Here is a 25,822-nt window from a genome sequence, read left to right as displayed (position 1 = left end):
GGTGATGTGAAAGACCTCTGCCTGAGACCCTGGAGAGCCGCTGCCGGTCTGAGTAGACAATGCTGACTTTGATGGACCAAGGGTCTGATTCAGTATCAGGCAGCTTCATGTGTTCAAAATGAGATGCAGCTCTTGCCAACAAAGCTATTTGTGATTGCTCTCTTGAAGTATTTGAAGGGCTGTCACTTAGAGGAGGGCAGGGAGCTGTTTCTGTTGGCAGCAAAGGATAGGACTCACAAGAAAGGGTTTAAATTACAGGTATGTGGTGCCCTTTCCCTGCCCCAATGAGGAGGGGCTGAGCAGAGGTTCCCAATCCCACCATTCCTTCCCCATAAGGGCCACTGTGTCACTGAAGCGCGAGCTACCATATTTTAATCCCGGTTAAATTAACCGTTCACTTCAGTCCCATGAGTTGTGCTGTTTGTTAACATTCTATTGCTAACACCCTCACTTTCAGCAAGACAGTTTGTGAACTTTCCGTGATATCATCTCAGCTTAAACAGGAAACAGGGAGGCTACAACCAGATTTTTATATACATAAAGGCCTGCTGCTGATTATTGTTCATTTGCCAGCATTCGGATAAGTCTGTGCAACTTTTGTTTTTCTCAATCACCAGCTTCCAACAAAAATTCCCTGGATCCTGAGTTCCTGAAGGCGATTCCCATCATGAAAACGAGGAGCGGGATGCAGGTATGTTCAGACTTTGTAAATCAAGCCAGCCTTATTTACTGGCACTTTTTGAGCAAAACACATAGCTCAGAACTTTAGAAATACGCCTTTACCAGCCAGGGAGCTCATTGCAAAAAAAAAAAAAACGTAGCGCGGAGGGTTGTTCTGGTCTTGAATGCTGGTGAAGCCCGCTGAAAGCAAAAGTCAGACAGCACAAAACTGTGGGTGGATTTTTCACCGAAGAACAGGTTTCACACAAGGCCAGAATATACACACTATAAAGACCTGCTCACCAAAACATTTCCTTACTCCGGTATTAAGGAAAGCATAATTATTGGCCATAATTAGACAAGGAATAGAGAATAAAACTGCTGATGTCCTACTGCCCTTGTACAAATCTATGGTGAGACCACACTTGGAATACTATGTACAGTTCTGGTCACCACACCTAAAAAAGGATATTGCAGAGCTTGAGAAGATGCAGAAAAGAGCAACCAAAATGGTCAGGAGACTAGAGCAGCTGCCCAAAGAGGAATGGTTAAAACGCTTTAGGGCTTGGAAAGAAGGCGATTAAGGGGAGACATGATCGAGGTCTATAAAATTATGCATGATATGGAGAGAGTGGACAGGGAGAAGCTTTTCTCCCTCTGCAATAATACTAGAACACGGGGTCATCTGCTGAAGCTGGAGGGTGAGAGGTTCAAAACAGACAAAAGAGAGTCTTTCTTCACACGACGCATAGTTAAATTGTGGCACTCCCTGCCCCTTGGCAAAATGCATAGGGAATTATCATTCTGAGTAATAAAAAATCTTTTCCCCTATTTTGCACCATTGGCCTTGGCCTTATTTTTATTTCCTGTTACTGGTGCGGCCGTTTTATTTCTTTTTGCTGATTCAGTATAAGGCAGCTTCCTGTGCCTCAGCCCAGAAGCAGTCGCATCTCCCCAGAATGTCTCGTACCCACAGAGCAGAAAGGGGGTGTCGATTTTTGTTGCGTCCCTCGCCGAAGCCCTTCTGTTGTGAATCTCAGCCGCGATACCCTCGCCTCTTGCCTTCCAGTTCTCCTGTGCATCTCCCAGCCACAGCAGCCTGGAAAACGCCTACGAGGTGTGGGTGTGCAACAGCGACGGCTACGTGGGGCAGGTCTGCCTCCTCAGCATCCGGAAGGAGCCCACCGTGGAAGCCTGCATCGCTGTCTGCTCGGCCCGCATCCTCTGCATCGCCTCCGTGCCTGGCCTGAAGAGAACGTTCAGGTGAGATCCTCAGTGCCTCTTAGGAATGTTGTGGTGTAATGAGAACCAGCGTGGTGTAGTGGTTAAGAGCGGTGGTTTGGAGCGGTAGAGTCTGATCTGGAGGACCGGGTTCGATTCCCCCCTCCTCCACATGAGTGGCGGAGGCTAATCTGGTGAACTGGGTTGGTTTCCCCTCTCCTCCACACAAAGCCAGCTGGGTGACCTTGGACTAGTCACAGTTCTCTCCAAACTCTCTCAGCCTCACCTACCTCACAGGGTGTCTGTTGTGGGGAGGGGGAGGGAAGGTGATTGTAAGCCGGTTTGATCGGGAGGGGCCGTGGCTCACTGATGGAGCATCTGCTTGTCGTGCAAAAGATCCCAGCTTGAATCCCCGGCATCTCCAGTTGAAGGGACCAGGCGAGTAGGTGATGTGAAAAACCTGTGCCTGAGACCCTGGAGAGCCTCTGCTGGTCTTAGACAATACTGACTTTCATGGACCAAGGGTCTGAGTCAGTATAAGGCAGCTTCATGTGTTCATGTGATTCTCCCTTAAGTGGTAGAGAAAGTCGGTATAAAAACCAACTCTTCTTCTTCCATCCTGTGGGGTGGTGCCCATGGGCTACACCAGGGGTCCCCAACCTTTTTAAGCCTGTGGGCACATTTGGAATTCTGATCCAGCATGGTGGGTGCAGCCAGATAACAGCTTCCACAAAACGGCAGCTGCAGGAGTTGGAGCCGATTACAAAAGGGCTGGTCACAGCTGAGTTTCAGTCACAGTTCAGATCCTTGTGTTGTGGAGGCAGTTGCTGCCAAAGCAACGTTTTAAAAAAATCTGCATGGCCAGTCATGTCTCCACTGGCCAATAGGAAGCCTTGCTGGGCAAAAGCCCCTACCTGGCTCTACCCACTTTCTCAAAACACTTGGCAGGTGCCGGGAAAGGTATCAACAGGTGCCCATGGGCATCATGTTGTGGACCCCTGGGCTACACAAACCGTTTGGAGGTGCGGTAGGGCTGCCAGGTCCCTCTTTGCCACTGGTGGGAGGTTTTTGGAGCGGAGCCTGAGGAGGGCGGGGTTTGGGGAGGGACTTCAATGCCATAGAGTCCAATTGCCAAAGCGGCCGTTTTCTCCAGGGGAACTGATCTCTGTCGGCTGGAGGTCAGTTGTAATAGCAGGAGATCTCCAGCTAGTACCTGGTGGTTGGCAACCCTAAGGTGCATGCGGGGAGGAAAGTCAATAAATAAAAATAACAATCAAGAACAAGTGGTTTCTTTCAACACATCAACTGTGGAAACCTCTGCTGTCGACCTGATGCTGACCCTTTTAAGTTTTTTGGCACTAGGTGAAAATCGTCCTTCCCTCCCTGCTCCCCCCAGCCTTTTATTTTTTTTATTCTATTTTTTAAATTTTGCTGGCTCCTCCCTCTCCCTTTGGAGTTTCCAGCAAAATATTTTCACCCTGACCTGGACGGGCCAGGCTAGCCCAATCTTGTCAGACCTTATCAGACCTTGGATGGGAAACCACCAAGGAAGTTCTTGGTTGCTACACAGAGACAGATAGCAAACCACTACTGTTTGTCTCTTCCTGTGAAAACCACAGGAGGTTGCTTTAAGTTGACTGTGGCTTGCCCTCCCTTTCCACCACTAGCTGGATTTTGTTGCGTCTGATTGTTTCAAGTGACCCACTGGTTTGTCGTTATGCCTTTTTAAAAAAATTAATCACTATTTTATTGCCGTGTTCATTGCACTGCCGTTTTAAAAGCTGCTTGTCTTAAAGAATAGCTTGGCTCCCGTGCTGTTTCTCTGGTGTGTTTCAGTGATGCCGGTGTGTTCCTCCAGCACAAGAGTCTTTCCAGCAGTGAATGCCTAGAGCCATTTGGGGGTGGGGGACATACCACAATGTCAGAGGAGAGGCTGTGCGTGCCAAAGAACTTAGCCACAATCTGTATCACTTCCCCTTGTTGAGAGAGGGGGAAAACCCCTGCCCAAGACCCTGGAGAGCTGCTGCCGGGCAGAACAGTTACACAGATGATCCACTTGATTCAGGCTAGGAAAGCTCCTTCTCTTCCTGTCCAGTTGTTCCTGAAGCTGTTGTCAGCTCTGTGCTTTAGTGGCTCTTGACTCCCTTGGCCCAAGCTAAATAATCCTCAAAATTGAGCGGTGCAGCTTTTTTTGTGGGCCAGGGCAGATGCAGTACTTGTCATCCACCTTGAGTCCCAGTGTGAAAGATGGACTATAAATGAAAATAGGTAAATAGCTGTTTGGATGCATCCCCACGCATCCAAAAACCCCTGCATATAGAAAGGTAGTGTGTCAGAGAAAATGGTTAAATTGTTAAATAAGCTTAGTTAAATTGTGCCCTGCCCCAGGATGTGGTGATGGCTGCCAACTTGGAAGGCTTTAAGAGGAGAGTGTACATGTACATGGACTAGAGGGCTATCCATGGCTACTGGTCAAAATGGATACTAGTCATGATGCACACCTATTCTCTCCAGACTCAGAGGAGCAGGCCTATTCTATGAGGTGCTGTGGAGCACAGGCAGGATAAATGCTGCTGCAGTCGTCTTGTTTGTGGGCTTCCTAGAGGCACCTGGTTGGCCACTGTGTGAACAGACTGCCGGACTTGATGGACCTTGGTCTGATCCAACATGGCCTTTCTTATGTTCCTTATACGGTCCAGAGTGGTTCATCCCAGTGAAGGTTCCACCCCTTGAGTCAGCTGATCATTTGGCTTGGATCTCGGCATCCCTCATTCATAGAAGCACAGAACTGGAAGGGACCTCGAGGGTCATCTAGTGCAACCCCCTGCACAATGCAGGAAATTCACAACTACCTTCCCGCCACACACTCCCCCAGTGACCCCTGCTGTATGCCCAGACAGTTCCTGTCAGTACTGAATCCCCACCTTCACCCATTCCTGTGTTCCTTGGCCTCCTCTTCTGGACCTTTGCATTTTGCTAGGGGACACGCACGTTTGACATTTGCTTGCGTCTTTCTCTCTTTCTTCTTAGGGAGCGTCCGGAGTCTCTGACCTGCCCTTCCTCTGAGCCACTCCATGCCACGCTGGAGGAGGCAGGACCCCAGCAGTGCTTGCATATCTCCATTTCCGGATCTTCGCTGGAGCTGTCGGAACCTATGGACAGCGCCAACCGAGAACTGGTCCCCTTCGACAGCGACGACAGCGACGACGAATCCTCACCCAGCCCCTCCAGCACCCTCCAGAGCCAAGCCAGCCATTCCACCATCTCCTCCAGCTTCGGAAGTGAGTTCAGATCCTTCCCATTACCAAGGAGAGTTCACACAGGATAGACATGCTGAGGGCTAGTTACTTGCCTGAACCCCTCCAACTGCCCAGCACATTTTATTGTTGTGTGGAGTTGGAAAATTGAGTCTCCTTCTTCCAAACATATCTCTGTGTCTACCAGGAACATAACACTTTAAAAAAACCTTTTAGGAAATGAGTTGTGAGCTTCCTTGTTGAGAGAGGCAGCTTAGAAATATTGGAAAACGTAAATAAATACATGCAGTTATCCTCCAGTTTCCATCAGTCCTCCATTTATACTGGGCTGTAAATGACCCAGACATTGTGCAGGCCGGGGCCACCCGGGCGCCTTTAGCAAACACTTCCTCTGCACTAATTAGCCTCCGCCGCTCACGTGGAGGAGCGGGGAATCAAACCTGGTGCGCCACCACTCCAAACCACCGCTGTTAATCATTGCACCATGCCGGCTCTCAAAATCATAAGATGTAATTTTCCCACTAAGCCTTCATGTTTGGAAGTCTTATTCCTTAATGTGTATTCTTCTGTCTCTTCCCATTGGCCAGATGAGGAAATCCCGAGTTCTAAAGATGCGACGGCAGAAACTACCAGCTCGGAAGAAGAGCAGGATCCGGCCGCCTTCCTCCCCATCGCCAGCACTTTCGTTCAAAACAGGAATAGTGAGAGCCCCATGGACGGGAGGGCTGTGAGGCGGTCGAGTCGAGGGTCATTCACCAGGGGCAGCCTAGAAGACCTGTTGAGCATCGACCCGGAGGCCTATCAGAGTTCGATGTGGCTGGGGACCGAAGATGGCTGGTAGGAACGAAACTGTTCCGGAGGGGAGGGGGTCGTTTTGGAAAAGCAATAGGGCTGCGCTATAAGAATGATCTAGGAAGTCATTTTGATACAGGGAACAGGACTTTGGACTGTACCACAATCTGTAGTAGGGGTGTGCGTGTCAATATACCAAATTTTAAAAACCCAAAAAATCAGCGCACACCCCGAATCTGTAGTAACCCCTTGCTGTATGATTTTATCTTGCTTCCACCCCATTATATTTCTGCTTAGAAAATACCATTTCTTGCATTACTTAATAAAAATGTAGAGCGGGAAGGGACGTCAGGAGTCATCTAGTTCAACCCCCTGCATAACACAGGAATTTCATAACTACCACTCCCCAATCTTCCCCAGTTGACCCCTGCTCTGTGCCCAGAGGAAAGCAAAAAACCTCCAGGCTCCCTGGCTAATAAGTCATGTTTGTTTCCCCCCCCCTTTTCCCCTTATTTATTTGTGAAAATCATATGTAATCCACTTTAATACCATTCCATAAATTACAGTCGTACAAAACAACAATTTAGTTTGAAAGTCAGCTGACATACATTCATTTCTAGCCAACAGACTGTATGATTTTATGCAGTGCTCTGCTACTAAATCATGTCTAATTAAAGGTTGCTGACTTCCTTCTTCATTCCTTATGTTCCCAAAATGTTGCAGCACAGTTAATTTTACCATTCGCAGAGTATGATAAACTTTTAGCAGCCATTATTTCTGATTAGGAAATACCTGGATCTTCCAGTACCTTCTAGTACCTGGGTCTTCCAGTACCAGTATCATGTTTAATGCGTACACCTTGTTTCAGATTTCTGCAATCCTAGTCCTATTACATTGTTTATTAGATGTGTCATCCTATTGTTTGTGTTGACTTACCTTATGTAATCTGCCAGTGAGAAAGGCGGGTGATAAATGATATAAATTAAATAAATAAAATCAGTTGTGGGATTAGACTGCTAAAGGCATTGCTAGAAAACCTTCCCTTCTGTATAACAAGCTAAAAGATGGCTATTGGTTATCTGCAAGCTCCCTTAGCCATTGGCTGGGCTGCTGTGAGGTCACAGAATGTTCCAAAACATTCTCAGTCATTGAATAATGAAAATCAGTCCAGTTCCCCAGACAGAAGGGGAAGCTCTGTTATTTATGTTCTTCTGAGCCAGAGTTAAAGCTTTTGATTGCAGGAGTTAACATTTCGCTACCACAGTTTGCAAACTTAGCACAGCGCACTGTTGCTTACATGTGAACCAGCCAGGATCTCATGCCCAGCTTTCCTGTCTTTGGGTTTGCAGCATCCACGTCTACCAATCCTCAGACAACATCCGCAACCGGAAGAACAGCATGAAAATGCAGCACGCCGCTTCAGTGACTTGCATCCTGTAAGTGTCAAGTTATGCTTTGCTCAAGACGTTCTCTGTGGTCCTGGATTTGGCATCCGGAGGATTGCAACTTTCATTTTAAAAAAGCAAACAAAACTTGGGTTTCTAGGACTGCAGAGTGTGAAAAATATCTACCCAAAATCCAACCAGAGGGTTGAATACGTTTTGTGTGTTGGGGGGGGGGGCGGGGGGGGAGATGCTGAGCTTAGCTTTGCCATTTTGGAAGCTTCTTCTTCTGCCTCTGCACCCACTCCATTCTGTTCTCTTTCGCTGCAGGTATCTTGATAACCAGGTGTTTGTATCGCTGGCCAATGGGGAGCTCATTGCCTATCAAAGAGAAGCAGGTAACAAAAGTGTCACTGTAAAGCCATTTTATGGAAGGGTTTACCCTCGGAGGATGGGGTGGCAAAACCACAGAACTAGCATGGTGTAGCGGCTGAAGTGTTGGATTAAATCCTGGGAGACCCAGGTTCGAGTCCCCGCTCTGCCTTGAGCCACTCACAAACTTTGAGCCTAACCTACCTCACAGGATTGTCGTGAGGATAAAATGGAGGAGAGGGGAAAGATGGAACCCACTTTGGGGAGGAAAGTGGGGTATTGACGAATTAAATAAAGGATAAGCCCTTCCAGAAGTGGCGACTGGTGGGACCTGTGACCTAGACACCCTGTTCTGTCAGCCTCACATTTGCAGCTTGAAGAGCTGAGCATAATAGTGTCAAAACAAGGAGTCTCAATTGCTGTCCAAGTACTTCAAATGCTCAGCATATCCAGGATAAGGCCACCTTTCTCCCAGAGGTGGAGGCAGGATAGAGCCAGGCTGAGAGCCAGAGTGGTTAAGAGCGGTGGAGAACCGGGTTTGATTCCCCACTCCTCCACATGAGTGGCAGACTCTAATCTGGTGAGCCGAGTTGGTTTCCCCACTCCTCCTCATGAAGCCAGCTGGGTGACCTCTTAACTGGCTCATCCACAATCAATAGGTACAGTCTGTCAAGGGGGAACAAAAGTGTCAAATCCCTTTCTTTCGCAGGCCGTTTCTGGGACTCTCAGAACTCCAAATCCCTCGCCTTGGGCTCTCCGGGCAGCCCCGTAACCAAGATGGTGGCCGTGGCGGGGAAGCTTTGGTGTGGATGCCAGAACCGAGTCATCGTCTTGAGTACATCTACCCTGCAGCAGGAGGTACGGAGGGCACCTGACTCCTTTTCTGCCTCTGTTTCCTGTGCCATCCCTGTAGGGTTAATACAAAAATAACCCTGTGCTGAATTCAAAAAGAGCAGCTAAAGTAACAGCACTATGGCCAAAGCAATGTATCACAAAGAAAACATAAGCTTGTATTATATATCAATATGACTACATATCAAAATGACTAAACTGAGGCTATCATATTTGGGTCACATTATGAGAATACAAGAGTCATTGAAGAAAACAGTCATGATAGGAAACGTTGAGGGCAGCAGGAAATGAGGAAGACCCAACAAGAGATGGATGGACTCTATGAAGGAAGCCACGGCCCTCAGTATGCAAGACCTGAGCAAGGCTGTTAAGGATGGGACGCTTTGGAGGACTTTGATTCACAGGGTCGCCATGAGTCAGAAGCGACTTGATGGCGCTTAACACGCACACACAGGTCAATTTTTCACAACTAGAAACACAGGTAAGTACAATGTTTACAAGATAGTCTCCAGGTAATTGTCCTGTAATTAAAGACACAAATAAATACAAATGTCCATACAACAGTCTCAATATGATTAATATGAATTCCTCTTCTGTGTATAAATTGGTGTGTCAGTAACTCGAATAACACTCTCAAGGCTAATAAGTGTGGAGCAACGAAGCCAGACGATGACCAGCGAGGCCAACAAAGACGGCTGCAAGAGACTATCTTGTAAACATTATACTTACCTGCGTTTCTGGTTGTGAAAAAATTGACCTATTGACAATATGATTCCTTTGAAATGTGGTGTTGGAGGAGAGTGTTATGGATACTGTGGACTGCCAAAAAAACAAGTCAGTGGGTTCTAGATCAAATCAAGCCTGAACTGACCCTAGAAGCTAAAATGACTAAACTGAGGCTGTCGTACTTTGATCACATTATGAGAAGACAAGAGTCACTGGAAAAGACAATCATGCTGGGAAAAGTTGAGGGCAGCAGGAAAAGAGGAAGACCCAACAAGAGATGGATGGACTCAATAAAGGAATCCACAGCCCTCAATTTGCAAGATCTGAGCAAGGCTGTCAAAGACAGGACATTTTGGAGGACTTTGATTCCTAGGGTCGCCATGAGTCGGAAGTGACTTGACAGCACTTCACACACACACACACACACACACACACACACACACACACACACAAGGTTGTGAAAAATTGACATATTGATATATCATACAAGCTTATGTTTTCTTTGTGATAATATGTTTTGGCCATCGTGCTGTTATTTTAGCTAATATCCCTGCAGGGTTGCCAGCTCTGGGTTGGGAAATTCCTGGAGATTTGGCCCTTGGGGAGGGGAGGGACCTCGGCGGGGTATAATGCCATAGAGCCCACTCCCCAAAGCCGCCATTTTTTACAGGGGAACAGATTTCTCTAGTCTGGAGATCAGTTGTAATAGCAGGAGATGCCCAGGCCCCACCTGGAGGTTGGCAAGCCTTCACCAACATGGTGTAGTGGTTAAGAGCGGTGGATTCTAATCTGGAGAACCGGGTTGGTTTCCCTACTCCTCCCCATGAAGCCATCTGGGTGACCTTGGACTAGTCACAGTTCTCTTCGAACTCTCTCAGCCACTTAATCTCAGCCTCGCCTACCTCACAGGGTTGTTGTGAGGGGAAACGGAGACTGGAGGAAACTGTGTGTGACCTTCGGCCACTCATTCTCTCAGCCTAGCCTACCTCACTTGTTGTGAGGGGAAATTGAGAGGAAAGGAAAACGTATACCTTGCCTCTTGGGACACTTTTGATCAACGAAGGGTCCTTGAGAACTCTCTCTCGGTCTAGCCTACCTCACTGGGTTGTTGTGAAGGGGGAATGGAGAAGGGAGAAAACTGTGTTTGTGACCTTTGTCCACTCACTCTCTCTTAGCCTAGCCTACCTCACTGGATTGTTGTGAAGGGGGAATGGAGAAGGGAGAAAACTGTGTTTGTGACCTTTGTCCACTCACTCTCTCTTAGCCTAGCCTACCTCACTGGATTGTTGTGAAGGGGGAATGGAGAAGGGAGGAAACTGTGTTTGTGACCTTTGTCCACTCACTCTCTCTTAGCCTAGCCTACCTCACTGGATTGTTGTGAAGGGGGAATGGAACTGTGTACTTGGCTGGAAAATGTGCTAGAGGGATAGGTTTCCACTTGGAGAAGAAGCACTAGGCTCGATAACACACACGCACAAACCGTTCACCAGCTCCCTTCCCTCAGTGGCTTCAGCCCCATTTCTTCCCTCCCTTGTCCAGCATTCGTTTCACGCTGGCCAGGACAGTAGCCGCAGTGTGACCTGCCTGGTCAGCTCCAGCGTGGGCGTCTGGGTGACCCTTCAGGGCAGTGCCCAGGTGAGGCTGTACCATCCGGCCAGCTATGAACAACTAGCGGAAGTGGACGTCACCCCTCCGGTCCACAAGATGTTGGCAGGTAAGACCCTGAGCTGGGGGAAAGTGTCCTTACATGCAGGGGAGGGGGTGGTAATCTAGGGAAGCTCCCACTAGAGGACAGTCTGACTAATTGTGGTGTTTGATGCTGGGGGACAGAGTTCTTATGCCATGGTGACTAAAGGGAACCTCCACCTTCAGAGGCAGTCAACCTCTGAATCCCAGTGCCAGGAGACAACATCAGGGGAAGGCTTTGGCTTCTTTGTCCTGTTGCTGGACCTCCAGAGTACTTGGCTGACCTCTGTGTGAGTCAGGATGCTGGGCTAGATGGACCCTCACTGGTCTGATCCAGCAGGGCTCTTCTGAGGTTCTTCTCAGGGGAAGGCCTCGGCCTCTGTGCCCTGTTGGTAGCCCTTCAGAGGAACTGGTTGGAGCATCAGCTAAGAAAAGTGATGGGGTAGGATGGAACTGGATTGACACCTTCTTTGGGTGTGGCCCAGTCTATAAGCTGTCCATTTGGGTAGAAAGTACACTGGGCAGGTAACTTACCTTGGGTCATAGAAACATAGAGCTGGAAGGGACCACAATGGTCATGTAGTCCAACCTCCTGCACAACGCAGGAAATTCACAGTTACCTTCCCACCCCCAGACTCCCCCAGTGACCCCTGCTCTATGCTCAGAGGAAAGCAAACAAATCTCTAGGACCCCTGGCCAATCTAGCCTGGAGTAAAATTCCTTCCTGATGCAAAGTGGCGATCAGCATTGTGCTGGGCATGTAAGAAAGGGCCACGAGAGCCAAGCACTGACTTATCTCTTCCTGCCCTCCCTCTCACGATCTGCCTAAGGTCATAGAATCAGCATTGCTGACAGATGGCCACCTAGCCTCTGCTTAAAAACCTCCAAAGAAGGAGAGCCCACCACCTCCCGAGGAAGCCTGTCCCACTGAGGAACTACACTGTCAGGAAGTTATGGTCCCACCATAAATTTCTCCTAACAGAAGTCTCTGGGTATGACACCCATGCTCTCTCTGCATGTGCCTTCCGGGAATTCACACAGTCCCTATATGACATACTTTGGTCTGCGTTAATCCCTGGGAAACTGAACTGTTTGGGTTTGGACTGTGAACTCTCCATATCTGCAGTTGGATGTCTCAAAAGGCAATGCGGGAGAAGCAAAGAACCAGCTCCACCCCCATATTCCTCCACCTTGGTTACCATTTGCCTGTTTGCCCCCTTTGACTCCCGATTAATCATCCCGCATCCGTGTCTCACAGGGTCAGACGCCATCATCCGTCAGCACAAGGCCGCGTGCTTGCGGATCACCGCCCTCTTGGCGTGCAAGGACCTGCTGTGGATCGGTACCAGCGCAGGGGTGGTGCTGACGCTCTCCATCACGGCCAACGCCGCCTCCTCGAAGACTCCGCCTTTGCCGGTGGGCCTCTCGCAGGGACACACGGGCCATGTCCGATTCCTCACTTCCATTGAGCTGCCGGAAAGTTTCGATGTCCTTTTCCCCTTGCCCAGGGATCCAGGTGGGTTTGAGCACGGGTAACGAGAGACAAGATCTGGGTCTGATCCAGCAGGGCCTTTCTTATGTTCTTATGTATTGCATGTTCTTCTTGAGTTACTTTTCTTCATGTTGCCACTTTGGAAGCTTATTTTTCATCCATGGTGTGGAGGGAATTTTTTTGCTTGCAATGGATTACCCTGACCTGGATGACCCAGGCTAGCCCGATCTCATCAGATCTGGGAAGCTAAGCAGAGCCTGCCCTGGTTAGGACTTGGATGGGAGACCTCCAAGGAATAACAGAGTTGCTACGTAGAGGCAGGCAATGGCTGCCCTGTTGATTGGCTGAACACCCAAGAACTAGGAGGTGATTTTAATATGTACGGTGGTCAGCAGGGTGACATTCCTAGGGATGGGTGACAGAGAAAGCCTGGGCCCTGCTGCTTCCTCTCCTCTGCCACAATTGAGATTTCTGCAGGAGAGCTGTTGCGTTTGAATGTAGGCTGGAAAGACAAGTTAAATGAGTTGGCGGGCATCATAGGGGAGGACTCGCGATGTATGAGTTAGCAGTAAATCAAAAGATCAAACTGATGTGGAAAATCAGGTGCACTGTATATGAAATGCAGCAAATGTAGTTTCAGGGGATAGCCACGTTGGTCTGCAGTATTAGAGCTAGTCTCGAGTCCAGTCGCACCTTAGCAACCAACGAGATTTGGGGGATATAAGCTCTCGAGAGTCTAAGCTTCCTTCATCAGATACAAGAAGGACTGGAGGTCCCTGAAAAAAGGAGCTTTGACTCTCGCAAGCTTATACTCCCAAATTCTGGTTGGTCTCTAAGGTGCTACTGGACTCAAACCTAGTAGCAAACATAGGTTGTTTATGCGTGGGTGTTTTACTGAGGTTCGTTGCTCACTGGACCCACACTTTCCTGTTGGGAGTCTATGCACCAGCATTCTCCAAGCTCAAATCAGGAAGTATTTGAATCCCCGCCCCTTGAAATGCTGCTTCGTAATTGGCTGTAGTGAGAGAAAAGTTCCCTCCCTCCAATCCCAATTGCTGTATAAAAAAGCATTTTAAGAACATAAAACAAAAAATGGAGCAACCTGAAAAGAAGGGGGAGGGGGAGAAAGCCAAGCCTCAATTTTAACAGGCCTTTCTTCTGCTTAGAAAGAGCTCAGAGGAAGCAGGAAGTATTTGAATCCCTGCCTCTGGACTTGCTGCTTTGTAATTGGCTGTGAGAGAAACCAAGCTTGCGTGTCCCGCAATTTGCCTTATGCATGGAGATTTCACCCAGGCTGAGCTCAGGAGAGGGAAGAATCGGGTTAACAGAGGAACAGGAAGTCCCAGGATTTGTGAGGGCTGGCAGCGAGGTCATCTCTAATGGAGGGAAAACTCATGCATAATTCCAAGGAACAACCGAAACAGACGGGGTGAACGGGAGTGAAAGTACCCATGCATAAACAACCATGGATTGCCTTTTTAGTTCTGGCCACACCATTTGGGTAATCTCAGTGTAGAAAGTAGCATTCACCTTTCTTTCCTCTCCCTCCTTCCCCTTTTCCTAGGTACAGAGAAGTCCAACGACCTGGAGAAGCGCGACTCAACGAGACACAGGCCTCCCAAGTCGAAGATGCTCGTGATCAGTGGTGGAGATGGTTACGAAGACTTCCGGCTCACCAACAGCAGTGAGACGGTGGGCCGGGACGACAGCACAAACCACCTGCTGCTCTGGAGGGTCTGAGTGCCGGAGTGGGGTTTGGGCCCCCTCTGGGGACAGCGAGAGAGTGCTCCGGTCCCGTCCTTGCCTGTTCACACATGCACATGTACCAGCTCGTCTCCGTGTCTCATCTCCCATCTTGGCTGTCTCAAATGGGTGCCCGTGGCCACCTTCCAGATCCGCCGCACGGAGAGAGCGACGCCCCGAGGCGCGTCGTGTACAGATTCCTCTGACCCCTCTCCCCTCTCCAGAATGCAAGTCCATGTTGCACAATTCGCGCTTGCCGCCGTGATTTAAGTGTAAGCGCGTGTGTGGGAGACAGGAGGAGAGCACGGGGTGGGCTGGGGGCATTCTTGATACCTTGGGTCCGCCTGAAGGTCCCAAGAGAGGAAGAGAGAGAGAAGACAATGTAGGAAGCCGGCCCTGCTTGAGAAAAAGGATTGTCTGCTTCTTTTTTGTTGCTTGGTAAGAAACCTCCCAACTCAACCAGCCAGCCAGGAGCCGTTGGGTGTTGTGGCACCCGCACTTTGAGGCCAAAGGTGGATTGTGTCAGTGGAATACCCCTCGGACAACCTTCGCCGTAGTACGTTCACCTTATGGATCGGACGCCGTATCTCGCATCCTTTGGTTGCCTCGCACCACCTTCCCTCGGACATGGATGTAGACACCTCAGCTCGACGCCACCGTAACATTCCATCCACTTAGCCAGCACCAGTCAACCTTTCCCGGGATTCCCACAAGAACCACTCCACTCCATCACCGTGCCAACATTACGGACCCGCTCCCTCGTCACCAGCTTACAGATAACTTTGAGGGGGTGTATGTTCGTGTGTGTGTGTTTTTAAAAATATATATATATGTATAAATAACCTTTATTTATTGTCAGTTGAGGAGAGGAGGTGGGACGAGAAGCATCGGATCGATGAGCTTGCGTGGTTTCTGAACAAGTGACGGAGAGCTGGGAAGGTGGGACTGTGCGCGGCCTGTTTCGTGATGAGAGCAGGCTGCGAGCGCTTGTCGCAATCAAAGATGCCTGCATGCGGCTTGCTGTCGCTCTGCGATTCGGATTGTGGTCGTTGCCCAAGATAGCTGCCGGATGTTGAGTGTCTGAAGGGAAGAAGAGAGACGTGGCATTTGGGCGGGAGGGAATGCAGACCCCCTTGTAGCGTTCTGGGCAACGGGTGAGGGACAGACACACAGGTACGGACAGAATAATTGTGCAATATTGGGCTGAATTTCCCCACTGACGGGCAGGCACGAGGGTCCAACATGGACGGAGAGGGTTTTCTGCCTTCTTGGTTACCGGGGCAAGGGAGGGAGGGAGCAGGGGAGTTTGTATGGCCCACATGCTCTCCCACCTTGTACAGTATTTATATTATGTTTGGGGAGGGAGGAGGCTGTTAGTGGCACTTAATTTATACGTTTGCCTTTTTAAAAATTCCGAGCGGGGCCTGCAAAGAAGCGGGGGGAAATGCTGATTTTTGGGTTGGTTATCTCCTACTGGGAGAAGGATGAATTTTCCACGGGAAAGGAAGCTAAACAGTGTGGAAATCGGACACTCCTGCAGAAATCTTCCCTTCTGGGATTCTATAAACCAGGGGTCCCCAACCTTTTTGAACCTGCGGGCACCTTTGGACTTCTGACGCAGCATGGTGGGCGCATAGGATTGCCAGCCTCCAGGTACTAGCTGGAGATCTCCTGCTATTACAACTGATTTCCAGCCAATAGAGATCAGTACGCCAGGAGAAAATGGCCGCTTTGGCAATTGGACTCTACGGCATTGAAGTCCCTCCCCTCCCCAAACCCTGCCCTCCTTAGGCTCCACCCCAAAAACCTCCTGCCAGTGGCGAAGAGGGACCTGGCAACCCTATGGGCGCAGCCACAAGATGGCTGACACAGGAGGCGGAGCCAGCCACAAAAATGGCTGCCCCAGCTTACTTTTCAGGCACACAGTGAAGATCGTTGCGCTGTTGCGGCAGCTGCTGCCAAAGTAATTTTTTTGAAAATCTGCAAAGCCAACCAGAAACCTTGCTGGGCAAAAGCCCCACTGGACCCCGTCCACTTTCAAAAACATTTGGTGGGCGCCAGGGTAGGTGTCGGCAGGTGCCATGGTGACCATGGGCACCATATTACCATGGTGACCATGGGCACCCTGTGATAGACTTTCAGGGGCCAATTTCCATATTTGTTTCTCCCCTTTAGCCAACTCTCCACTGCTGTCCGTTTTCTGTGCTTCTGGTGTCCGATCAGCCCTCATCAGGCCTTTTGTTGAAGGAAAGCAAGGGACCTTTCTCTTTTTCTTAATTTGCAAAGTTGCATTCTTTTTCCCCCACAAACCTGTGGAGTTCTCCAGGTATGCAGAAACCCTGCCTCACCTGTGGGTCGTGTCAGCTTGCCTTTTGAGTGAGGGGCGTGGTGTAGTGGTTAGGAGAGCTGGACTCTAATCTGGAGAACCGGGTTCGATTCCCCACTCTTCCACGTGAGCGGCGGACTCTAATCTGGTGAACCAGGTTGGTTTCCCCACTCCTCCACATGAAGGCAGCTGGGTGACCTTGGGCTAGTCACAGTTCTCTCTGAACTCTCTCTCAGCCTCACCTACGTCACAAGGTGTCTGTTGTGGAGAGAGGAAGGAGATTGTGAGCCAGTTTGACTCTCCTTGAAAGGTAGAGGAAGTCGGCATATAAAAACCAACTCTTCTTCTAATCCGGTTTGAGTCTCCTTAAAAAGGTAGAGCAAAGTGAGGTATAAAAACCAACTCTTCTTCTTCTTCTGTATAGTAATGGGTGGTTTGGGAAGCTGTCTGTGGGTAGAGGAGGAAGTCGAGCTGAATATTTGAACGTGGCTAGTACTGAGGTATATCATGTCCTAGCAAGGGACCGCTGGCCGCCTGATGTCTGCTTGCCAGTTTTTGTTGCGGAGAATGCGGGATTTAGGAGGAAATTTGGCCTGATCCTGCAAGGCCCTCTTTGTTTTCATAAGCAAGCCTCGGGATCACTTCACTCCACTTGTTTAGGACTTGGGACTCCCCGAGTATGTGGTCGCTTTGTAAATTGAAGCACCTCAGGGGACCATGAGGCTTCTGATTTTGAAATAAATGTATAAATATGGAGGTCGCAGAGGGCCGAAGCCCCTGGGTGCCCGTGCCAAAGGGACTGGTCCCAAAACGTCGCCTCTCCCGCTCTGTCTGAAATGGATGTATCTTTGTAACTGTCTCCGATTAGTTTCCTGGGCACCATAAAATAGGACCGCCTCTGATGCTTCTGATCAACATTAAAAGTCCCAAATATGTAACCGGAAGAGTTTGTTTTCGATTTCAAGCTCCAAACCTTGGAACTGAACACTGTGGTGGAAAGTGGCATCAAGTCGCAGCTGACTTAGGGCAACACCGTAGAGGTTTCATAGAATCACAGAATCATAGTTGGAAGGGACCACCAGGGTCATCTAGTCCAACCCCCTGCACAATGCAGGAATTTCACAAGTACCTCCCCCCCCCCACATCCCAAGTGACCCCTACCTGCCCAGAATATGGCCAAGATGGCCTCCCTCCCATGATCTGCCTAAGGTCACAGAATCAGATGGCCATCTAGCCTCTTCTTAAAAAACCTCGAGGGAAGGAGAGCTCACCACCTCCCGAGGAAGCCTGTTCCACTGAGGAACCGCTCTTAACTGTTAGAAAATTCTTCCTAATGTCGAGACAGAAACTCTTTTGATTTAATTTCAACCCATTGGTTCTGGTCCAACCTTCTGAGGCAACAGAAAACAAACTCAGCACACTCCTCTCTATGACAGCCCTTCAAGAACTTGAAGACGGTTCTCATATCCCCTCTCAGTCTTCTCCTCTTCAGGCTAAACATACTCAGCTCCTTCAGCCTTTCCTCATAGGACTTGGTCTCCAGACCCCTCACCAAGGCAAGAGACATTCAGAGGTGGTTTGCCATCTCCTGCCTCTGTGTAGCAACGCTGGATTTCCGTGGGGGTCTTCCATCCAGGTATTAGCTGGGGCTGACCCTGCTTAGTTTCCAAGATCGGATGAGATGAGGCTAGCCTGCGCCATCCAGGTCAGGGCAAAAGACATACAGAGGTGGTTTGCCATTGCCTGCCTCTGCGCAGTGACCCTGGACTTCCTTTGTGGTCTCCTGGCCAACCAGGAGACCCTGCTTAGCTTCTGAGATCTGACAAGATCGGGCTGGCCAGGGCCATCCAGATCAGGGATTGACCTGAACTACTAAATCTTGTTCTTTTACAAAAAAAAAATTGTCCCTTTCACTCTGTCTTGCCAAATTCTTTTTTTTTTTAATATCACTGAATCTCAGCACCCAAATTTCAGATTCTGTGTTGTTAGAATTTCAAAACACAACTCAGATTTTGTAATCCACATTTAAAGAACTGGAGTTCTGTTTTGAAACTGGTCACGATCCCCTGCCCGAGGTGCCGCAGAATTCATAGGGATCTCCCTTACCACCATCACCAAATTTTGGACGCCATATTTAGACATTTGCAGCCAGAAATTGAAATTGTGATGCAAATGGGCTTCACCTCCTTCCTGTGACTTTCCTTGATTTAGCAGCATGACTTTCCTTGGAGGGCCCCCAGAGGACATCGGGCTCAGCACAGAAGTCCTTATCAGAAGTAAATCTTGAGGGCCCCATTTAATTTCCATGCCTCCGGCAGAAGAATGTAATTGGCCTCAGATGCGTGCCGTGGGCTTAGACCCAGAGACCGTTTTCGTAAAATGATTAGAAAGGTTCCAGATTAGCCCCCTCAAGCTGGATCATCCTGTTCTTACGTGTCAACCACCATTTTTCAGTCCCAACAGGGAGGCCCAGCTGACCTTCGGTCAAACAGTGAACAGGATCCTTGTGCTGTGGTGGCAGCTGCTGTCCAAGTAATGTTTTTAAAACAAAGCTAATCTGAAGCCTTGCTGGGCAAAAGCCCCACCTGGTCCTGCCCGCTTTCTAAAAACATTTGGTGGGTGCCAGCAAAAGTGTCAGTGGGTGCCATGGTACCCACAGGGTGCCCGTTGGGGACCCCTGACCTAGAATTAGGTAGCTACCCTGAGAATGTGCAATAGAGAAGCCACAGAAGTATCTTCCAACACAAACAGGATGCAACGGGAGCCTTGAGGATTGGCAGGAACTATGAAGCCCCCAGGCAAAGATCTCATTCAAGCACCTGGCATCCTGCCCTTGTTGGGTCAATCCCCCATATGCAGGAACAAGCTGCGGCCACCCTTCGTTGGGAGGCAACCCTTTGTTGGCAGCCTCCTGATACAGTTCCCCTTGAAATGGGCAGAGACTTAGAAAACCTGGGGGATGCTAGCAACCTTTCACAAGTGTGTCTTGTAGCTGGGACCTTTCTCTCCAACCACTGGATCCGAAACCCCTGCTGGCTGTTTGTCAGCTGATGTCAGCAACTTGGTTGGATGATGCTTTCCATGTTCCTGTCCGTAACAACCAACAGCATACACTGCTAAATGAATGTCGTGAACAATAAAACGTATATCCAAGTCACTGTATATAATCGTCGATAATGAAGCAGAGTAAAAGTGGCCACCACCTTGATTATAATTGCAAGGTAATACACAGGGAAATATCCAGTACCAGCGGTAGTAAGATAAATCAGTGCAGCCAAATGAAAACTAAATCTAAATCTCTAAATCGATTAGAGCAGCAGGAACAGGTACAGTTCATCCGGAGTAGTTTAAACCATTTCACCCAGGTAGACTTCATCAGCCTGTTAGCTTGAGAACATTTTGTTGCACTAATTAAGTTTGCACACAAGCAATACTCCTGGATGTCAAAGCGTTAGTTTCCATGTTCGTGTGCCATTCCGCGCAGCGCCATCCTGTTAAAGCGGTCACGTAATCATGAGTGAACAAGAAGGAACCGACCGACTGACTGGCATCCTTCATTAAAAGATAACGAAACAGCTTTGCCCAGCGACTTCTTTGGACGTTTGCGTTGACTGTCGTGACCGTCACCATTGCAGAAAGGGAAGAAGGGGGAAAGCACGGTCTCAGCAGTGCCTCCCGGAGTGCCAAAGGGTATGATTCTACAACTCTGCAAAAGTATGTGGAACATCTTTGAAGACCCGTTCCCACGGCATGTGGTAGGACAGACATGGCGTTCAAGCGACCAGCAGATGATGCCAAACTGGCATTTTAGGAGGGAGACAGGACTGCAAGAGAGCTGTTAACAGGTGAGAGGATGGCATACACTGAATAATTAAAGGCCCTTGTGACCCTAAGGGGAGGGGCTGTGGCTCAGTGGTAGAGCCTCTGCTTGGCTTGCAGAAGGTCCCAGGTTCAATCCCCGGCATCTCCAGTTAAAGGGACCAGGCAAGTAGGTGATGTGAAAGACCTCCACCTGAGACCCTGGAGAGCCATGGGGAGGGGCTGTGGCTCAGTGGTAGAGCCTCTGCTTGGCATGCAGAAGGTCCCAGGTTCAATCCCCGGCATCTCCAGTTAAAGGGACCAGGCAAGTAGGTGATGTGAAAGGCCTCCACCTGAGACCCTGCAGAGCCATGGGGAGGGGCTGTGGCTCAGTGGTAGAGCCTCTGCTTGGCATGCGGAAGGTCCCAGGTTCAATCCCCAGCATCTCCAGTTAAAGGGACCAGGCAAGTAGGTGATGTGAAAGAACTCCCTCCGCCTGAGACCCTGGAGAGCCACTGTTGGTCTGAATAGATAAGACTGGCTTTGATGGACCAAGGGATTCAGTATAAGGCAGCTTCATGTGTGTGTTCACAGAGGGGGTGGCCCAAATCATCTCTGGATGATGGACTACCTTGATTGTGTTTCCTTCTGATCCACCTCAACTGGGAATGAGTATTTCTTCCATACCCCTACACTGGATGTAATCAAGTCATTCAATCAAGCTTCTCCCTGCCCCCCAACCTCACTGAACCAAAGCAGACCTTCCCACCCTCAGAGGAGGCTGCCTGCTTTATCTCTACATGAGTCTCTGCTCTAGGGTTTGCCTCTTTTCAGCTAGGAGACAGGCCCAGATCAGGGACAGGATGTTGGCTTCTCTCGGTGCAGGTTAAGTCTTGCTTTTCCAGTCTAAAAGTAAACCTTGTGTACAAGAGGGAAACATTTATTTTTTTAAATGTTATTTATAGCCTGCCTTTCTCACTGAGAGTCTATGGGCGGGTTGCGCAATGTAATTCAATGCAATTAATAGGATGACAATAATCCTAATAAGCAATGGAAAGGGACCTAGAATTTGCAGGAATTTAAAATGGAGCTATGCTTTGAACAAAGCGTAAGTATTAAATACGCCATGTCAAACAATGCAGAACATGGTATAGCAACGGTTAGAAACAGTACATCTCCCTGGACCAATCTGTTAATGACATATCTTTATTTCCATTATTTAAAAAATGCCCTCCCGAACAATTCTGTTTTACATCTTTGCAAAATGCCAGGAGCTTGGGAACTTTCCTGACTTCCACATGCCTGGAGCTTGACAAAGAAAGTAAAACCTCATCCCTGATTTCTCAGACGTTTAGGAGCTGCTCCTAAGGACCCGTGGCCAAAATGGGTCGAATTATTCCACACCCTAAGCAACACATTGCAAACCACGGCCCAATGCAAATGACAATTCTGAAGAGGACTGTACCGTTCTTCTTTAGGCAGAAGGAAACAGACGTGCCCCGTTTCCACCCTGCCGTTTCAGTTGCCGGCACAATTGAGCTTTCTGTATTCCGAGCATTATCTAGATAGCTACATCGTTCCCGGTTCTGTTCTGTTCTCAATTTGAGGGTGGCATAGAAAGTTTTGCGTGGATGTGGGGGGCGATTATTCATAATTCTGTGACTAGCAGGGAGAAAGCTGATAGGAAGAAAATAGATTCCTTTGAAATGTGGTGTTGGAGGAGAGTGTTACGGATTCCGTGGACGGCCAAAAAACAAATCAGTGGGTTATAGATCAAATCAAGCCTGAACTGACCCCAGAAGCTAAAATGACTAAACTGCGGCTATCGTATTTGGTCACGCCATGAGACGACAAGAGTCACTGGAAAAGACAGTCATGCTAGGAAAAGTTGAGGGCAGCAGGAAAAGAGGAAGACCCTACAAGAGATGGATTGACTCAATAAAGGAAGCCACAGCCTTCAATTTGCAAGATCTGAGCAAGGCTGTCAAAGATAGGGCATTTTGGAGGACTTTCATTCATAGGGTCGCCATATACAAATGATCTTGTTAAAACCCAGGACAGTCTTAATAGATACCAGCTAAAACTACACACATCTGTCAGCAATTAAACACTGCAACCTTTCTCCTGGGCAAATACTAAAGATTACGGTAAATCATTTCCAGGGATTAAAATCTCTGCCACTCTTCAGGATTAAAGGCCCTTCTCAATTTTTCTGTGATTATAGACTTGGGTGCAAAACCGGGCAACCAATCGTGCCATTTGGTGGTTCTTATCTGACAGAAGATATTCAAGTCTAATTTTGTTACATCTTCCGGGAAACCTTTCTAGCAGTGGTCTGATAGTTTCGATACAAATTTTATTGTGTAAGGTACACTCGAATAACAGGTGCTCGATCGATTTTATTTCTTTTTGTGGGCAGACATATAATCTGTGTTCATGAGGGGTTTTCTTGCATCTTCCCTCCAGGAAAGATGTTCTGCTCATGCTCAAAGGCATGTTTTTTCCTTAAACGTTTCACCTGGTCCAGGACTGAACCTCTGTATCGAAATAGTTCCTAGACTCAGCCAAATGGGTACAAAAACATTTCTCATTTGAACCGCTGGAATGTGGTTTTGATGTTATCAGTAAACACAAATGCTGATGTAGTGATGGATATGCTTTGAAGAGAACCTCTCTGTATCTGCCTTTGCCCTGCTGTTGTTTTGCTGTGGCTCTTGCATGGATAACACTGAAGCGCGTGACTTCGGTGCATTCCTCTTGTGGTGCCCTCGGCACATTCCTCTTGTGGTGCCCTCCTCCCAAAGATGACTCTCTCTCTTTCTTGTGGGCATCTCCGACTTTGCGGGCTGCTGCAGATGTGTTGTAAATATTGGTATCTATCGCCTCCTGTGTACAGATAAAATTCCTCGAGTCTCCTGATTGTCGATACGAATTTAACGGCATATTTTTATATACTTGTTATGAGCGTTCGCAGGCGTGCCTGAGGGTGCCTCGAACACTGTTTTAAGTTATAACTACATTTCATTAAAGATGACAAGAAAAAAAACAGGGTACGGCCACACGCTTCCCCCGGCAAATTATGACCCATCCCAGCAAGATGTTACAGCGATTATTCTTGGGGCTTTGTTTCTGTTTTTAATTTTTTTCCTAGTCAGCACTGCGGGTTCTTTGTCATTAAAGATCACTGGTGTCAGAACCCAGTTTTGGTGTGTGAGCTCTTTGCTTTTTTATTTCTTTGTTCAGAAAAGTGATGTGCCAGCCACTTTGGAGGCCTGCTCAAAGTCCGTTGCATCCAGTAAAGGGGAGGGAACCATGCTCTAGGCATCTGACAAAGGGTGCTTTGACTGCTGAAAGCTCATACACTGAAAATCTTGTTGGTCTCTAAGGTGTAAGACAGGGATGTCAAACATGCGGCCCGCGGGCCAGATCCGGCTCCCAGGGGGCTTTTATCTGGCCTGCGGAGCTGAGGTATCTAATCCCCCTTTCCCTCTTCCCCCGGCCTTTTCTAGGATTCCCAGGGCCCGTGCGTTGCCAGGGAGGGAGTGGGGAAGGCTTCAGCTCGGTTGCGTGTGCAGCCGGGGAGGGAGTGCTACAGCCTGGTCGCTCTGGGCCACTGGGCCACTTATGCGACCGGGCAGGGGGGAAGCTTCGGCCCAGTCGTGCAGGACCGCTTGCATGGCCGGGTGTGGTGGGGCCACTTGCTCAGCCGGATGTGGGGGGGGGAGGCTTTTCTCCCTCATTTTCTGTCACTCTCCTTTTCTTTCTCTCCCTCTCTTTCTCCCTCTTTTTCCGTCTCACTCTCCTTTCTTTCTTTCTTTCTTTCTTTCTTTCTTTCTTTCTTTCTTTCTTTCTTTCTTTCTTTCTTTCTGTCTCCCTTTCTTTCCCTCCCTCCCTCCCTCCCTCCTTTCCTTTCTTTCTTTCTTTCTTTTGTATGTATGTATGTATGTATGTATGTATTTATTTATTTATTTATTTATGTGTACATGGCCCAGCCCTACCAAGTGACATTTATGTCATATCTGGCTCTCCTAACAAATGAATTCAACACCCCTGGTGTAAGATAAAGTGTAAGATATCTCTAAGATAATGCTGCTGCGGTCATCTTGCTTGGGGGCTTCCTAGAGGCCCCTGGTTGGCCACTGTGTGAACAGACTGCCGGACTTGATGGACGTTGGTCTGATCTAGCAGGGCCTTTCTTATGTTCTTAAGGTGCTACTGGAATCTACCTATGCTCCAGGAAGTCCCTTTGAAATGGAAAGGGGTGCAGAAGAGCTCCCATGCACACTGCAAGAGGCTTGCGTACCTGGAAAATGTTTCTATGCATTGTGCCTTCAGCCAAGCATGGTATAGTGGCTAAGAGCGATGGGTGGACTGTAATCTGGAGAACCAGGTTTGATTCCCCACTCCTCCACATGAAGCCTGCTGGGTGACAAGGTGTTTGTTTTGGGGACAGGAAGGAAGGCAATCGTAAGCCGGCTTGAGTCCCCTTAAAAGGTAGAGAAAATTGGGGTATAAAAACCAACTTCTTCTTCAGATGTAGCTGTCTGCAGTGGCACATGCACAGCCCAAAACACCGGTTGTGGGATGCACACTTCTGTCTGTGTTGCAGTGTACAAGCATAACTCGGAGATATGGCAGGTTCAGTCCCAGACCACTGCAATAAAGCGAATATTGCAATAAATTGAGTCACATGAACTTTTTGGTTTCCCAGTGCATACAAAAGTGATGCTGTAGTCTATTAAGTGTGCAAGAGCATCATGTCTTTTAAAAAAATGTACTGTAATAATAATAGAAAAGTTTGAAATATTGCAGGAATTACCAAAATGTGACACAGAGTCATGAAGTGAGCACATGCTGTTGGGGAAATGGTGCCAATAGGCTTGCTCGAAGACGCAATATCTGCGAAGCACAATAAAGCAAAGCTCAATAAAACAAGAACATAAGAACACAAGAAAGGCCATGCTGGGTCAGACCAAGGTCCATCAAGACCAGCAGTCTGTTCACACAGTGGCCAACCAGGGGCCTCTAGGAAGCTCACAAACAAGACGACTGCAGCAGCACCATCCTGCCTGTGTTCCACAGCATCTAATAGAACAGGCCTGCTCCTCTGATCCTGGAGAGAAGGAAAGAAGGAAGGCAGGAAGAAGGGATGTAGGGAAAGAAGGAAGATAAGAACAGCCCTGCTGGATCAGACCGAGGCCCATCAAGTCCAGCAATCTGTTCACACAGTGGCCAACCAGGGACCTCTAGGAAGCCCACAAGCAAGACGGCTGCAGCAGCATTCTCCTGCCTGTGTCCCACAGCACGTCGGGATGTGACGTCACCCCATGGGTCAGGAATGACCCGGTGCTTGCACAGAGGACCTTTACCTTTACCTTTTACCTCTGATACTAGAGAGAACAGGTGTGCATCATGACTAGTATTCATGTTGACTAGTAGCCATGAATACCCCTCTCCTCCACGAACATGTCCACTCCCCTCTTCAAGCCTTCCAAGCTGGCAGCCTTCACCACAT

At 48.7% G+C, this 25,822-nt stretch overlaps 1 protein-coding gene across 1 annotated transcript in view; it reads left to right on the top strand.

Moving 5' to 3' along the window:
- ARHGEF17 (Rho guanine nucleotide exchange factor 17) overlaps window positions 1–14,180 on the top strand; it is a 161,763-nt gene extending 147,583 nt beyond the window's left edge. Inside the window, exons 12-21 of the mRNA XM_056858830.1 lie at window positions 618–691; window positions 1,730–1,923; window positions 4,912–5,162; window positions 5,726–5,975; window positions 7,280–7,366; window positions 7,643–7,710; window positions 8,394–8,542; window positions 10,802–10,976; window positions 12,207–12,464; window positions 14,005–14,180. Coding sequence (XP_056714808.1) covers window positions 618–691; window positions 1,730–1,923; window positions 4,912–5,162; window positions 5,726–5,975; window positions 7,280–7,366; window positions 7,643–7,710; window positions 8,394–8,542; window positions 10,802–10,976; window positions 12,207–12,464; window positions 14,005–14,180 — 1,682 coding nt within the window. The remainder of the gene's footprint in view (window positions 1–617; window positions 692–1,729; window positions 1,924–4,911; window positions 5,163–5,725; window positions 5,976–7,279; window positions 7,367–7,642; window positions 7,711–8,393; window positions 8,543–10,801; window positions 10,977–12,206; window positions 12,465–14,004) is intronic.
- Window positions 14,181–25,822: the final 11,642 nt, after the last annotated feature.

Source organism: Euleptes europaea, chromosome 12 (genome assembly GCF_029931775.1).
Source record: "Euleptes europaea isolate rEulEur1 chromosome 12, rEulEur1.hap1, whole genome shotgun sequence".
NCBI lineage: Eukaryota > Metazoa > Chordata > Lepidosauria > Squamata > Sphaerodactylidae > Euleptes > Euleptes europaea.
Note: the sequence above shows the minus strand (reverse complement) of the source record. Positions and strands in the feature narration are given on the sequence as shown.